This window comes from Leptonotus elevatus, chromosome 8, assembly GCF_054856555.1.
Source record: "Leptonotus elevatus isolate MCC_2025b chromosome 8, RoL_Lele_1.0, whole genome shotgun sequence".
Lineage (NCBI taxonomy): Eukaryota > Metazoa > Chordata > Actinopteri > Syngnathiformes > Syngnathidae > Leptonotus > Leptonotus elevatus.
In genome coordinates, this window is record NC_141246.1 from 25,112,896 (window position 1) to 25,129,213 (window position 16,318).

Genomic DNA, 16,318 nt, shown 5'->3' on the forward strand with positions numbered 1-16,318 from the left:
TATTTACCTGAAAATGTTGATTGAATAAAAAAGTGCTGGTCCTTTGTAATTATACAGGTATTATTTGTGCTCCACTATTTTGTAAACGGTATGTATTGGAGTCACATTTCTTGAGAGTGCTGCCCGATTTGTTTGCTGATTGAAGTTGAACCCATTGTGTTTTGCTCTGGTACCTCTCGATAATAATTGTAAAGTAGAGAGCTATAATGAGGAATTCTTGTTTCTTAATATCTACATCATAATGAAGCACTTGTCACATTTGTTTTGCAAAATTAAGACACAAACGCAATAGTTTCCTTATCAACAAGTACACAAGTGTAATATTTCATTTTATTTATATATGCAAGCAAGTTTATGTCTTTACAAATAAAAAAGCCACTGTCTGCCCAAGCTGTTGGCACAGATATGTACAAAAATGGGGGAGTGAATAAAAGAAAGCTTGCTACTAAGCAACTAGAGTGGAGTACAAAAAGTCTACTATGGAAATGAAATAAATAAATAAAATCTCACTGCGTCCAAAATGTCCAACCTTGAAGTTTGTATACATAGCTGATAATCATTTTTAGGTTGCAGACCCATATCAGTTTTTAGCTCAGTGGTGGTGCTCATGATGGTCAAGAGCTCAATTAATTCAGGAGCAAGGAGCAGATTGTTCATCCTGTAATTCAGAGTTGATGATTTGAGCTGGAAAACTCACACTGTAAAATTCCAGCTAGACAGTCAAAATAAGAATAAAATCTCACAGAATAATGGGAATCACATTTTACGTTTTTGAAAGTTTGTTTCATGCCGGAATGATGACACACAACAAAAAAGCCAGAGTTGTAGAAAGGTAAGTGTGAGTCCAATTAAGCACCGGATAGCAGGGTGACAAAAAGGACACAGGATTAGCATGTATCAATACAAACATTTTCACAAGAAGATTCAAACAAATGGGGAGTAAACAGCTCACATCCTCTTCCACTTTCTAACACCAGTTGTGTGACACACACACTGACGATTTCCTGTTCTTGAAATCTGCAATAGCTTCCTTAAATCCTTTTAAACCACGAGCACCACTCATCACAGACAACAACAATTTTGTCCCCTTTTTTATTGTAGTTGATCTACATTTCCATTGATCTATTCTTGTGTTTTTAGCAACCATTGTAGACTTGTTGCTTAGGTTACAGGAGCTGTGCAGCTTGGGCTTGTTGCTAGGCAACATGCAGATTTAGTGACAACAAGCTTTCAAGGACCAAGACTAAAAAACTCCTCAAGTGTTCATCAAAACTGTATGTGAGAGAAGGAGGCACAGGATGTGAGCTGAAGTAGGTTGGTGCATAATGGACGGCCAGAGCAATACATTACATCATAGCTGCAAATCTCTTGAAAAACAATAAATGACACTATTAATCATATCACTTAAGACTTGCAGTTTTATCATGCACTTGTATGCCAGAAATGTAAGGTTAAGGTTTCATATTTAATTATTATTTTTTGTTAAACTGGTACAATATATTGCTCTGGTGGTAAACAACTAAATAAGATAGCTAGCTTAGCAACACCATTAGCAACTACGACTTCAATACTGCAAGCTAAAAAGTGAAAACAAAACAAAACAGCAGAACAGCGCTAGTGGAAATTATTTTTTTTGTACTGTTTAATCATTAAAAATATGACCATTGAATGCATAACCATGCCACAAACAACAACTAGATTCACTGTCTTTTTTAAAAATTATTATTATTAACCTATAATTTTTATGAATTTATTCATTTTCATCAGTTACTTCTTCATGTTATACCAATGCTGCAAGACTATACACAGGTCCCACAAAGGGGACGTCAATGCATACACACACACCAAGAATAAGAGATAGAGAGCTCACAATGGTCAATAAGTGCACCAAAACATTTTTTTTTCTGTATCTGAGGTTAAAAACACTGACAAGACATCCATTGTCAGGCAATGAAATTATATGAAATGAATACTGTTAATGCAAAACTAGACCCTTAAAAATACTGACTGTAATCAGCCAAGACACACCAGAACACAATCTGGTGAAGTTTGCCTATTGTGTCTCAACCAGGCTGCATTTACACACTGTCAGGACCCACTGACTCTTCTAAATTGGTTTCAATATATTCCATTATATCATAATTCTTTTCAACTTGACACTGAAACACATTGTATCTAACTTTGCATTTGATTATGAATTGTTAATGAACACAAAATTGCACCCAATTTACTGCAATTTGTCTAAAATAGTAATTTTATATGAACAAATCATAAAAAAATAACATGAATATTTATACATTTATAATACGCAATTTTGTTATCCATCTGTGTTGAGTGTGTGTGTGTAAATGCAGTTCTAACAGTGAGAATTTGGACAATGAGACTAAACTTCACCCTTCCGACTTCCGAAATCCTTTTTTTGGGCTACTCACCCCAACTGTTTCACATATATGTATAGCTTTGTACAGAATATATGTAAGTGCAGTGTATATTACTGCGTAGAAAAAAACATGAACCTTTTTAGACACCCTTGTGTAATTATGGTTTGACAAAAATAGGATTAAAAGTTCTTAATAAAATAGTGAAATGCTATTGTGAACAGTAAAAGAGCAAATTTATGGCTCAGATTGATGGCAATTGTAGAGTTTGTGTCAGTGTGTGCGTGTGTGTGTGTGTGTGTTTCTATTTATCTGCTGGTTGTCTTACCAATCTATCAATCAATCAATCAATCAATCAATCAATCAATCAATCAATCAATCCTCCTCATCTCAACAATATAGCTATTAATCGTTCAACCATCTCTACTTGCAGATAGAGACTCACATTCCCTCACAGCTTATTGTCATAATACAATCAATTTACGAATCAGTTTCTTACTACTTAATATGAACAAAACATGCCTTGTGATTTTATTAGACTAAAGCTGCACCATGTAGCTCTTAATCCATAGAAGAGTAATGTGGCGTGCTCTATGGCATAAGCGTTGAGATCAAACAAAATTATTGTTTTTAAAGCTAACAGGAGTTTCCCACTCCCGCGTCCCCTGCAATGCCAAACCACCACATGTCTAGTATAGGCCCTCCAAAGATGCGAATCCTACGCTTCTGTAAAATAATTCACCTCTGAAAAGATCCAATAAGGAATGGAAAAAACATGGTCAACCTTGCCTAAAAAAACACAATAAAGTCGCTATTAATCAACCACAATATCATTCACAGTAATCTCATTTTGATACCAATGACGTGTTGTTCGTTCTAGTGAGAATATTAATTAATTTCATGGCTAAAGAGCAATTTTGGTATAATTCGAGTCTGATACACAAAGACATAAACTACTAAACATGATAGCAAAACCATAGAAGTCTCACAATGACTGACGTTTACATGTGTATGTGTTTTTTGTGTAGTTTTATGTGCAGAATCACATGAAAGTGTGAACGTGATATCAACCCCCACCCAATCCCCCTTACACACTTGCCCTTTGCATGTACCCCAATGTTAAAATTACACATGAACGATGCTGGTAAAAATGTGGCAAAAATTCCAAAAAGTGAGAAAAATGCAGTCTTAAAAGACTACAGGACATTGACATGACAGTTCAAAAAACTTTGTGCTGCTAAGATGTGCTGTTTCTGGAGTACAAATCACAAGTTTACACAAACATTGTCAGAATGGAAGGGGAAAGAAAACCCAATTTCACACTTGTTTCAAATGACTAGCCATCTTGAGTGCCAATTATCAAACAGTTGAGTCAGACATTACGTATAGCGTATAACACAAATTGACTATCAACTTACTAGCGTATGTTGTCACATATTGTTTGGATTCATATGTTATGATCTGATATGATATGATCCATATATTTGGATTCATATCATGAATTAAAGATTAAATATTCTCAGGTTTATTTTGTTAAAAAAAAACACACACACACACACACACACACACACACACCCACACACACACACACACACACACCCTGCTATGCACACGACCATTGTGGCATGTGCTTGTATATACTGTAATGGCAAGTGAGTATTGTCAATGAAACAAGTGATGAAACTGGGCTCCAGATGAGAGTTGCGAAAATATTTGGTCAGGGTTGAAGTGAGTCAAGCTACCCAGTTTTACTCTTTTAAGTACAAATTTCACCGTAAACTATATTTCTTTGCAATACCAGTCACCATAATGTGGGTAAATGACGTAGCACAGCATGACATCACCATACAACACTGCCTGCACAACACTGACCATTCAGCCACATTTATGTTTAAGTGTGTGTGCGCGTGTGTGTGTGTGTGTGTGTGTGTGTATATATATGTGTGTGCATGCATTGTAGGTACTGAGGTTCTTGATGGTGGTGTCTTGATATTAGCCACCTTCCATGAAAAGATGATCTAACATACAATGAAGTCTTCCGTGTGTCTTCAGTTGACTGTTGCTTTAGTGTGTCATGCTAGCAGCAAACATTTGTGATGACCTTATTATCTTTTGTTTACTTATGTACAGTGCTTAACATTTCTATTAAACCACCACAAATTGGTTTAGGCCACAACTTTTTGGATTCTCATTTTTCAAAATTCGATTTCTAACAGTTAATACACTAGTAGGTATTCAGTCTTTGGGACGTTATTTTGAGTTGCTATTGATAGGTTTGATTGATAAATTATGTGACTTATCTGGTTATAGCTTTATTCAATTTATGACTGGTTACTGTTATGCATAAATTCATTACAATTAAATAGCAAACACGATTTTTTTTATTTAATTATTTTGTATTTACTATATGTGACTGAAGTGCTGAGGGTTTCTCATCTAAATGAAGGTCTGATTTAATTACAAATTACTAAATGTTAAGATCATCTCTAATGTCTCCATTGGAATTGCTGATGTTATATCCCGTATCCTTACTATTAACTTTCACTTAATTTGACTGATGTTTAGCACGTTAGCATAGATCACCAAGGCACAAGATCAACTGGAAGCACAGGGAAGATATCAGCGTGTTTTTTTCTTCATCGTTTTGCTGCCTATTACAGGTCTATATATTATTTTTATTATTTTTACTGATGTTCTGCAATGCTTGTATGCATGACTGTGTGCTGCAAGTTTGTGTGTACCAATAAATTGTTTTGTGTGTATGTTTGGCAAGTGCATGCATTGTTTCCCATAGCATGTGTTTATGTGTAGGCATTGAGGCGTTCTTTGGAGCGTGTAGAGTGGATGTCATGCAGCTCCTGCTCCTCCTTCGACTTGATATCTTCATACTTCTGCATCCGACTGGCATCTTTCAGGTATCCCCAATTAGCAGCTAATGCCATCAGAAAATGAACCTACAGGGATGAGAGGAAAGCAGGAAGTGGGCACCAATTATTGTATGTTCATTGCTGAGATCACGGTGGAACCTCAGTTTTCATATGTAAGCACTGTATATGTGTGTGTGTAGGTTCTGCCCCAGTTATCATACATCTGCCCAGTTTTTGTACAAAATCATGCAACCACACAAAGTACATTGCTTGCTTCTGAGGATAACAAAGCTTTACCACAGCCAATTTTAGGTTATTTTGCATCATAATCTTCCACTTGAGGCCTTTGAACAAGTTGGAGCTGCTACAAGTAAAGCTTTATTATCCTCCCCAAAAACTGCTGAGCAATTACAAGTGGGCCGGGCCAACCACTTCAATGGGGTAAGAATGGGTAAGCATGTGAACCCACCCCTCCCCGATCATGGTTGACTAAACATCAACTAAAGCGGCTTCCCCTTGAGGTTGACCTCTTGGCGAGCGTGGAGGGGCACGCCTTAAACCCGTATCCCACTTAGGGGCTAATATTTGTGAACGTTTGCAAAGGGAGTGAATGTTGATTTCTTGTCAGGATTCATTCAAGGTCACAAATATTTGCCAGATGTTTGCCAGCACAGGTTAAGAAAACAATAGAAGATAAGAAAAAACATTAAAACTGTTGACGAACCTCGGGTGAGCGTCTGTTGAACATCTGGTGAACATTCGCTACGTACCTTCGCGAACATTCGCAACTCTGGGATATTGGGTTTAGAAATTAATAAATAAACAAACAAACATCTTAAAAGGACGGTCACAAGCTGACTCTCTCCCGTTAAATAAGACCTCTGTGGTGGACCAGGCAGAAGAAGGGTGCAACAGTACTTCAATCCCAATCGTCTGAACTCCCTGTCCATTGAAAACATTGGAAGGCTGGAAGATGGATTTTTCAGGGTGCAACAAGATCAAAAACAAGAAATGTATACCAATACTGCAGGTTTTGTTTTGTTTTGCACTCCACATTCATAGTATTTTAATAATCTGCTGAGAGAGACGGGAGCAAGACTCTGACAAGAGCTCTGATCAGGAACTGAAGTAGCAGATTTGTGATTCAGCCGTCAAATCCTTGGATGAAGCAGAATGGTTCTTCAGTAGCTGCATCTGTGACTCAGCAGTTCTTTTCAACAGCCAGCATGCTCACCCTGAACTTGAAGGTGGCTAGAAAAGGTGTGCCAAACATAGTCTGCTTGACCTCACCCTCACTGGATTGCCGCATCCAGAGGGTAACATCTTCTGCTGTGAAGACTGGAACTTTAATGTGAGAACACAGATGAACAATGCGGTCTCAGGAAGGCCATAGCGAAGAAGTTCTCCAGTTGCTTGAGAACTTCAGAGAATTGACCTTGACTTTATCAGTGTAATCAGAAGAGCAGATGACTGACAATTATGGGAAAAACTCTTTCTTCTTGGATACAAAATCTTCTGGAAGGGTCTCCCTCAGAGAGTGTCACCGAATTCATGCTGTTGGTTTTGCCATTAACAACTGTGTTTTTGCTGTCCCGAGGGATCAATAAAAGAACTGATAACCTTTCTTAAAACTGTCTGCAAACACCTTAGGTAGAGTTAAGTTAGTCCTGGTATTTCCAATTGGAGCAAAAAACATTGCCAGTGTATAAATATAGAATTAGACCACCACAGGACCCTAATCTGTGTTCGTGCTTCAACCCTTGAACGAGTACTGAATTGGACAAGTGCTGAACTGGACACCATTCTATAAACGATTCCAAGATTCACAGAGATCATCATTCTTGGTTACTTCAATGCCAGAGTAAAAAATGTCTTTGGACATTGAAAAGGCAAACTCAAGTGACACCATCTTCCTTAAGTGTGCCAAACAGCAGCTTGTCATCACAAACACCATCTTTCGGTAGAAAAATGATTTTGAAGTCTCCTGCCAACATCTTCACTCAAAACACTGACTCCTTTTGGACTAAATCACGATCAGAGTTTGTGATCTGAAGGAAATGCTTTTGAAAGAAAACCTCGAAACACTTTCCAAACAAAAATTGATGAAAAGATCTTTCTTGACCCTTCAGAAAGATCCTATGTTGAGGACGAAGAAGGCCAGTGGAATGCCCAAGAATGTAGAATATTATTTCAAAATGAGACCCATAAACGGAAAGCATGTTTTCTGAGTCGCATGTGAGATGGATCCTGTAGCAGAAGACTTTGAGCAAGGAGTCTGGTACACTGTGAACTTGCCACCAGTCAATCAGAATATACTGTAGACAGACAACCATTCAGAAACACATTTAGGCAGACGAGTCTACATCAGCATGGTACTCTTTCTAAATACTTTACAACATACACAATTTCTTCTCATTATGAAAGCATAAATTGGGACAATGATGCATTGCTTATTACAGAAATGATTGTATTAAAAACAATTTTGGATGGTCTGAATCACTTAAGCAAAAATTTGTATTCAACATGCAAGGACCGTGTGTATAGATTTTGAGATTTTTCTGCAGATTAGATGTCCAGCATAGAGCTGGTATTTTTTAAACACTGAAATTTGTTTCTCAGAAATCAGCATGTGAGTGGGTGGAGTGTTTTCTGGGATGAATGCCAACACCCTGTAAATCTGAGTAACGATAAACAGGTGCAGAAATAGAAGGAGCTGTGTGTGTTAAAGTTTAGCTTACATTATGGCTGACAATGAGTAAGTGGTAATTTGATTAACCACAGTGATGTTAGTTGGTCGGCGCCTACTGAGTGTATCAGAATAGAGATGGATTCACTCACTCTACGAACATCTTGCCAAGCAACGCCACAAAACCCCCAATGCTGGATTCAAAAGTAACCATGATTTAGTCATTTGCAATTAGTTGTTAGCTCACCATTGCGATAACAGCAGCTCCTGCTCCAGCCAAAGCACACACAAACAGATGGAAGGTCAAGTCCAGCTGCAAGAGCCACAATATATATTAAAATTGTTAATATATATTCTTTTTATGCGTGTTTTAAATTTGTTATCATTTTGATCAGATCAAATAACGTAGCACTTCTTACCTCATTAGATTCACACATCTTGAAGAATTTCTCAGATCCAGTGCAAACCTTCCTCTCCTCAGATATGGTCACAGCCCCTGATGAACAGAAACCTAATCAAGACTATATGAAATCCAGATTTTTGCATCTATTATTGACATCGCTATATCAGGCCAAAACCTTGCACCTCCAAAATCATCACTTTTCAGGAGACCCCAAAAATTGCATGTTTGTTCAACCACATTGCATCATCAAAGAAAACAAGCCATTTTCAACACTTTAGATTGGCCAATAATTTGTAAAAATTTACAACCACACATGTGGACTGAACCAAAGTATAGATGTTTGAAAAAAATATGAAATTTGAATTGTGACTTACAAGGTTTATGCCCGACACCAGCAACATGTACAATGGAGCCTCCAAAGTTGATCACTATCCTTTCTTTGATGCAGGTTGACTTTCACTTTGTTGTAATTTCAAAACTATTTCAAACCATTGCCATAACCCCCCCCCCCCCCACAAAAAAGTAATATAAGTAATATATCTTAATATTCATAACTCTCATGCTAGTGTAAATGTAAATGAAATATTTTTAATCATAGTATTATGTAGTGTACAATGTACAAAAGAGATACTATGGTTCTTTTGTTATCAACATTATCGTACTGAGACATGTTTATCACTTTCAAACATCAGTTATACATTTTTTGTTCGGTGGCCATGATCAAAATTATTTTCTTTAACAGCACTTCTGGTGGCATCACTTAGAAGTCAAAGAATATGCAAAACACACTGACAAATATATAAAACAAACAAATGAGAGCTGCTGACAGTATGGATATTGGGCTACTGCTACATCCAGTGGCTTATAAAAATGATGCAAGTGAGAGGAGTGACACACTCTCATAGACATACGCTGGCCTCGCTGGGCGTTCCAGTGGAGGGGCCTGCTGCGACCCCAGCGCATTTGGCAATTTAGGAACAAAAAGTAGAATAGACTGTAGACTTGGTAAAACCAGGTGGATAAAACAAATATCAACATTTAGACAAACATGGTCTACGTACATAGAATTTAAATCTGGTAACTTGATTCTGTCTGTTAGCGAGAGCCACCACGTCGCGATAACTTACATTGCTGTTTCTGTATTTGGCAATTTGTAACTAATGGTTGTGTTTTTATAGCCAGGAACCCAGTTGCTGCCAGCAGGATTGAGCAGACTACATCAAATGACACCTTACAGTCACCAACTTCTCAAGATTCATTTCCAATGGGCACTAAGTGTTAATATTCGGAATCACTGCATACCAGTGGGTTAACTCTATAGGTGCTGTCCTCCCTGGCTGAGCGTGGGCGGCTCTGCCCCTCTGTTGGCTGCTGGGTGGCGGCTGCGTCTTCGCCGTTCCCTGGGTCTCTTGGGGGGTGCTGAGTTGCGTTGCTCTCCCTGGTGTCCGGGGCGGTGCCGCCCCGGCGCGGTCCGTCAATCCGGGCCCGGCGACAAGGTTCGGGGCCTGTGAGCCTCCGAGGTGCCCCGTGTTCCCTCTCCCCTCCCCCTTCCTCCCCCTTGCTGCCCCTCCCTCCTCGCCTCTCCCCGCCCGTCCTCCGCCTTCCTGTCCCTTCTCCCTCGTCACCCCTCCTCCTCCTCCCCCCTCTCTCTGCTGCCCTGCCGCCGCCCCTTGCCCTTCTTGTCATCTCCTTCCCCCGTCCCGTCCCCCTCCCCTGTCCGCCTTCCTTTCCCTCCCCTGGGCCGGGGGCTCCATCCATGGCCCGGGTCTCGAGGCTCCGGGGACCTGGGCGTGCGGGTGGGGGTGTTGTGCCTGCCCCACTCCGGTGGGCCTCCTGTCATCTTGGGCGGGCCCCAGTATCCGGGGGGCGAGCCCTATCGCCTCGCCGGGCTGGTCCCATATGCTTGCCAAGGTCCCGGTGGGGAGTTGGGTGGGGGTCGCTCCTCTTAACTCACTGCACTAGTTTTGCACAATACACTTTGTTAATAGACACATAGGGCACATAACACACACTTTGGGGAGGGGGGGGGGGGGGAGACACGGTCTTTTCCCTACAACTCCCCTCAGATTTTAATGGGGGGTGGGGGGTGCGGGCGGGCTGGGGTGGGGGGCGCTCCTGGCTCTTGGGTTTGCTCTCCGGCCGGTGGCCTCTGCGGGGCCCGGGGCTTGTCCCTTGGCGCTGCCGTGGCCTGGGGGGCCCTGGGGGGGTTGTGCTTGCTCTGTCCTGGCCGGGGTCGACGGCTCCCCTCTTGCATGCATGCCAGATCCACCACACCAGCATCTATCGAAATTCAAACACAATTTTCTTCTTCCTCTGGTCGTTGAAACAGTGGAAGCTGATGTCTGTGGATCTGACTCTGCTTCATCCTTCCTTCCTTTCCTCAGTCTCTCCTTTGGTCTCTTGAGGTCTCCCTAATTTGTTGGAATTTAGATGTTTCTGGGGTTGGTGAAAGACTCTGGTTGGTAACCCGGTGGGTAGTAGGTGATGTCTGGTCGGTGCTGGATTTCACTTTCCTTTCTTTTCTTTGATCCTTCCTCGGGTCTCCTGACAACCTTATGATTCTAGCTGGATTCTGAAGTATTCGGTTTAGGCGAACGGTATGGGATTTTTAATAAGTTTTAGGTGAACTAATGAGTATACACTCATACAAACGCACATGCACATACTCACGCAAAATAAAATAAAAAAGAGAGAGAGCAATGATGATGACATGTCGAATCGGTAAAATTACCGAATGAACAATACTGAGCTCTCTCAAGAAAAAAAAAGTAAAAAGTAAAAAAATAAGTATAACCAGGTCTAACTTGTAACGCTATCTTGGTGTAATTAATCGAGGCGCAGGTCACCTGTGTGGTAAATGTCGTATTTCATTCATAAACATTATGTGCAACTACCGATGCTACGTATCGGTATCGGGGTAATACCCGGCTTTATTTCAAGGTATTGGTACTTGCGAGTCTTGTAGCCATTTTAGGATCAGGAACTAGAAATGACTAACTAGAAGGATAAAACATTGCCATTAAATTCATGTAATTTTAAGGAAAAATGCTATATTTTGATATATAGGTCTTTCTTTAAAATTAGCGGCCAGTGTTTTTTGGTGGATATTTTAGGTATCAAAAGTACTAGTGGTCTAATACTTGGTATTGCTATCGATGACAACTCAAGACTTGAGTACACGTACCGGTATCGGTCTGGAAAAAAAAGGTATAAAAAATCCCTAACAAATACGACAACAGCATGGGACAATCCCTGTGAATCATCGTAGAAATGAATTAATTGAGCAAATTATTATCATTCTAAATATTTTATAAGCACCCCCTGAGTGCGTGGTACTATGGGGGAGTGGTGTGGGGGCTGGGATCACAAGGACGTGTGGTCGTGGCTGCCAAGTGGTCTCCAATTGCCCATGTTGCATGCTCGGCTGTCTGCATCATCCGCAAGGGGGGTATCTTGCAGTTTACTTGTATAAATGCACTTTGCACATGTTAATCGGATTCACCGACTCCAGCAAGTCAATTTTTGCTTCCGCAATGTCAAGAACTGTATGCATTTCAACCACTCTGATTTTAATGGGAATGAAGGGAGTCACTTTGATTGGCCGGGAGTCGGCTGCATTCCATCCCTCAACGGCATATCTGCGCTAGTGATGTAAAATATCAAAATAAAGAAAATTCCACACATGCACTCAGTTAGACTGCATGTTGCGCTAGACTTGAACTGGGCATGAAAATGGGGCCCATGATGTCAATGGCACTATAATTATTTCTGCACCCCATAGTTTGTTACCAACACCCTGATGAAAGCTTTTTACATTTACAGCATTCAACAAGTAGACGTGGAATTTTTTTAAGATCTCTTTTTGACACAAATATGCTGAATTCTAGTGATATATTCTAACATGTTGAATTCTGGTGTTATAACAACTCATGCGACATCACACATCATGTGGTTCAACATAAGAGGTACTGTATGTTTTATCAAAACAACTTGCTTGAATTCCAATGTGTATAACTATTGCAGATTTTGGAGGTTGAGTGATGGGCAACTTTGATTATTGTCAGGGACACATGTGTTGTAGCAAGCATTTATTAGCTGAGGCGGAGCTAACCTTTGAGACATGGGTGTTTTTCATTGCTTTAAGCAATAGCTCAGGTTACTTACCAAACTGGCGGAGGTCCAGACAGAGGTTGGCTCCCTCAACCAGGCTGGTGTTCTTGCACATGGACCAAACATTGAAGTACATGAAGACCGGCAGGCTGGTGAATGCTGTCACACCCAACCACACCAGGAAAAACAGGTAGGCCAGGAACATCACCTGAACAGACAGAAGGCAATTTTAATAATAACTTAAATAGTGAATTATACATTAAGTTTTTTAGTCATTAAGAGATGACAATGCCCTACATTATGTCCAGTTCTTGGGCCACTATCTTTTTTCTTATAAAAGGGGACATTTGCAGTTAAAAAAACAAAAAAACAAAAAAACATTTGCTGTCATACAATATTTGTCAACACCACAGTATGAAAAAAAAATCTGCCCTCTCTGACCCTATCTTGTGCCTCAACCAATGTCAACCAATCATAGACAAGGAGTGACCGTTTCATTCATTTGCAGTGAGATTGATGGCATTCTATTAGTGGGCACACCCGCGTGGCCTCCTGCTGACCTGTTACCTTGGGCTTTGGTAGCCTTACTGAAACTATGGTAGAATATCCACCTCCGGAAAATGGGAAAGATGTCCATCCCTCATTTACCAACAACTGGGCATTAGACTGGCCAACAGAAGCAGAGCGAAAAAATCTCAGGCAGCTGAGAAGATTCAGAAGCAATGCAGAATTAGCAATGTTTCTGCTTGACAGGTAAGTTTATCATCTCTGTTTGATTTTTAATTTATTGCATGTTCTAAATAAAACTTCAAACCAGTAACATTGAGTATAATTATACCCGACAGAGAACACTTAAAGTCATACTACAATAGCTGCGGCTAACATCTTCTAGTTAACGGTGGCAATGCTAGCATACAGCAGTAGGCTATTGCTAGTGCTACAATTTTGTTGAAGTGGGATACAGTGTGTGTTCTCTGTGACTATTTACCACATCTATGCACATTCATAAACACATTCCATTATGAATGGCCATGTTCGAGAATTGCGCTTGTACGCCTTAGTAAGGGGTGTGGCTTTGGTCAGAGACTCAAGGGTGGGATTGGTTAAGTGAGGCTACCATTCAATTCTTGCTAGCAGTTTCAACACTGCAAATATCCCCTTTCATGAACTTGTCACAACCAATATCGCAACAAAGTAAAAAATAATATCATTACATAGTAGGAAAATTACAGCCGTTAGTTATATTTCATTTCGGTGTTAGAGAGGCTGTTGTTCTAGTTTGTCTGCTTTGTTTGATATTTTGCAGTTATTTCTCGTAGCAAACTTGCAACTTTACTTTGTGTGAATATTACAAAAGAGACGGAGAGAGGTGGGGGGGATTTTTATCGATTTTTTTCTATAATAAACTGATAGCTAATGTCAAACCGAGTCCTTTGAAAAACACCTTTTGCAATATTCTCTCTCTGCTTGCATTTTGTTTTGTCCAATAGTTTTCTCAAACAGGCCAGAGAGCTGTCAGTGTGTGTGTTTTGAGTGTGTGTTGTGTAATCTCTCTGGAGGTAAAAGCTGCATCTCCTTGGAAAGGAATGCAAATGTGAAGGCCTATACAGATGTGGGCAAAGACAAATCCCGAGTCAAAGTCAGTGGCAAGTTGGTTACACTTTCCAAAACTATGCTTCATGTTTATCTCATCCAGAGCCCTTTCCCACAGAAAAAAACTTCTGCAGGAGCAATAAAATATCCTCTCCTGCCTCCCATGATATTTAATATTTGATGTAAAATTCCAAATCAAAGATGAATTCATAATTTGAAAAATGGGATATTGTTCCAGTTGAATACCATGAAGTAGTTGAAACGGCAAAAAAAAGAAAAAAAAAAGAAAAAAAAAGTGAAGTCCTGTCATGTCTCTTCAGCCAAATGTAAGATTTCTTACAAATGCAGTCAGGCAGCGTCCACAAGCAGTGATCTTGAACTCTCCATACAGATCCCTAATTGCTCCAGTGGTGAAAAAAGCCTCCACCAGCAACAGCACTCCAAAGACAAAGAATCCTGCTGCAAGGCCGTAGATGATGTACTTCAGGATGTCAATGCTGCAGAGAAAATAAACATCACTCTTTCATTTCTAATGTTCCCTTACATCTCTGATTCATGAATCATTTCATCGAGTCATTCTATAAGTATTGGTGGGGGATTTTGTTTTTAAACGAGAGAATGTGCCATTTCAAATAAACAAGTTCACATATCCCTTAATGTGTCTGTTGTGAGAAAAGTGGGAAATGCTAAACTGTTGTTTGTGTTATTTTCAGTGTGTCATGGAGGGCTTGTCTTTTCCATGTATTATAAATATGAAAGATACAGACAAAGCAAAGTCGGAGCGTATCATAAATAAATGGTTTCATCAACAATTACACATTAAAACTAAACTTAATCAGCTACAGTATTTAGCAAACATTGGATTTTGCATTGTTACACTACAGTAAATTTGACTCTATTTAGAGTGGGACCAAAAAGACTCAGTTTTAGCAAATATTAACACGTGGAAGAGAGTAAAAAAAATAATTGAAGAAAAAATCACAATAAAAATCACTCAAGGGTTGAGGAACAAACTCATGACCTTCAGTTTTGGAGACTGCCACACTTCCACCTGAGCTATGCCCCTCCTACTGTTTGCTTATCTCCAGAGACCAAAAACGTCTCATGGAGTTAGGAAGATTCCAGCTTACACGAGTAATACACTAACACCACAGCAGGGGCTACGTGGAAAGTAGATCAGCTGTCTCCCAAGCTGGTGTCATGAGTTCGTTCCTCAACCCTTGAGTGACTTTTATATATTCATTTATTTGTTTGTTTGTTTCAATTATTTTTTTTACTTTCTTCCAAGTGTAAATATTACTCTAAAACTGAGTCTATTTGGTCCCACTCTAGAGTCAAATTTACTCTTCAGAATTTACTGTGACTGAATTACTTAACAGCACTGCGTGCTAATTCGGATTTGAGCACAACTACTTTGTATTTATTTATTTAGTATTTACTTTTTTATATATATTTTTAAACTTTTTACTCTACTTTTTTGTTTGTTTGTAGGAAACAATACCATAATTGGAGCTTTACAGGTGACTGCAGCACGTTTCAACTCTATAATCCCCCAATTCCTTTCTTCCTTACTAAATTAATAAATTTTAAGTTACTTCAAGCCAGATGGTTTATTGTAGCATCTTACAAAGGAGTGTTAGGACCACTATTTCTAACAGGTTTTAAAATATTGAATCATATTATCACATGGATATATGGCATTGCCTTCATTAACATACTGTATTTACCACAAGGTTAAAAACTGAGTATGTAACAATAACCGCAACATTGTGATATTGCAATATTAAAATTGCTACAATATGATTGTTGTCATGCTATGCTACTTAAAGCACCACATTTCCATAAAAAAACGTTACTTTTCGCCTGCTTCAGCCAAGCACAGCATTATGAACTACATAGACCGGGGATGGCGAGATCCGATCCTCGAGGGCCGGACTCTTGCAGGTCTTGGATATTTCATTTCTTCAACACAACTACAGCTGATTCATAATCAGCTTATCAGCAAGCTCTGCATAAGGCTGATAACGATCCTGTTGATTGGAAACAGCTGCAGGACTCCAGCCCTCGAGGGTCGCAGTTTGCCATCCCTGACATAGACTATGATACTTTAAGTTGCAGAGCCAATAGTAGCATACGCTGTGCATTGTTTACAAAGTGATTAAGTAAAACCATACTGGTATAGTGGCATGGATATAGCAGAAAACTCAGAGGTTGATATATATAGTATTATGAACTATTTTTTAATATTACCAACACCACTACAATATCGTGATAATTATCG

The 16,318-nt window shown here is 39.6% G+C and overlaps 1 protein-coding gene across 1 annotated transcript in view; it reads right to left on the reverse strand.

The window, feature by feature from the left end:
* Positions 1-292: 292 nt before the first annotated feature.
* The window catches only part of gpm6ab (glycoprotein M6Ab), a 37,338-nt gene continuing 21,312 nt past the window's right edge, over positions 293-16,318 (reverse strand). The window contains exons 3-7 of the mRNA XM_086082046.1: positions 14,378-14,534; positions 12,499-12,652; positions 8,351-8,427; positions 8,179-8,244; positions 293-5,332 (exon numbers count right to left, since the gene is read on the reverse strand). Of these exons, the coding sequence (XP_085938172.1) occupies positions 5,180-5,332; positions 8,179-8,244; positions 8,351-8,427; positions 12,499-12,652; positions 14,378-14,534 (607 nt within the window). The 3' untranslated portion in view covers positions 293-5,179. The remainder of the gene's footprint in view (positions 5,333-8,178; positions 8,245-8,350; positions 8,428-12,498; positions 12,653-14,377; positions 14,535-16,318) is intronic.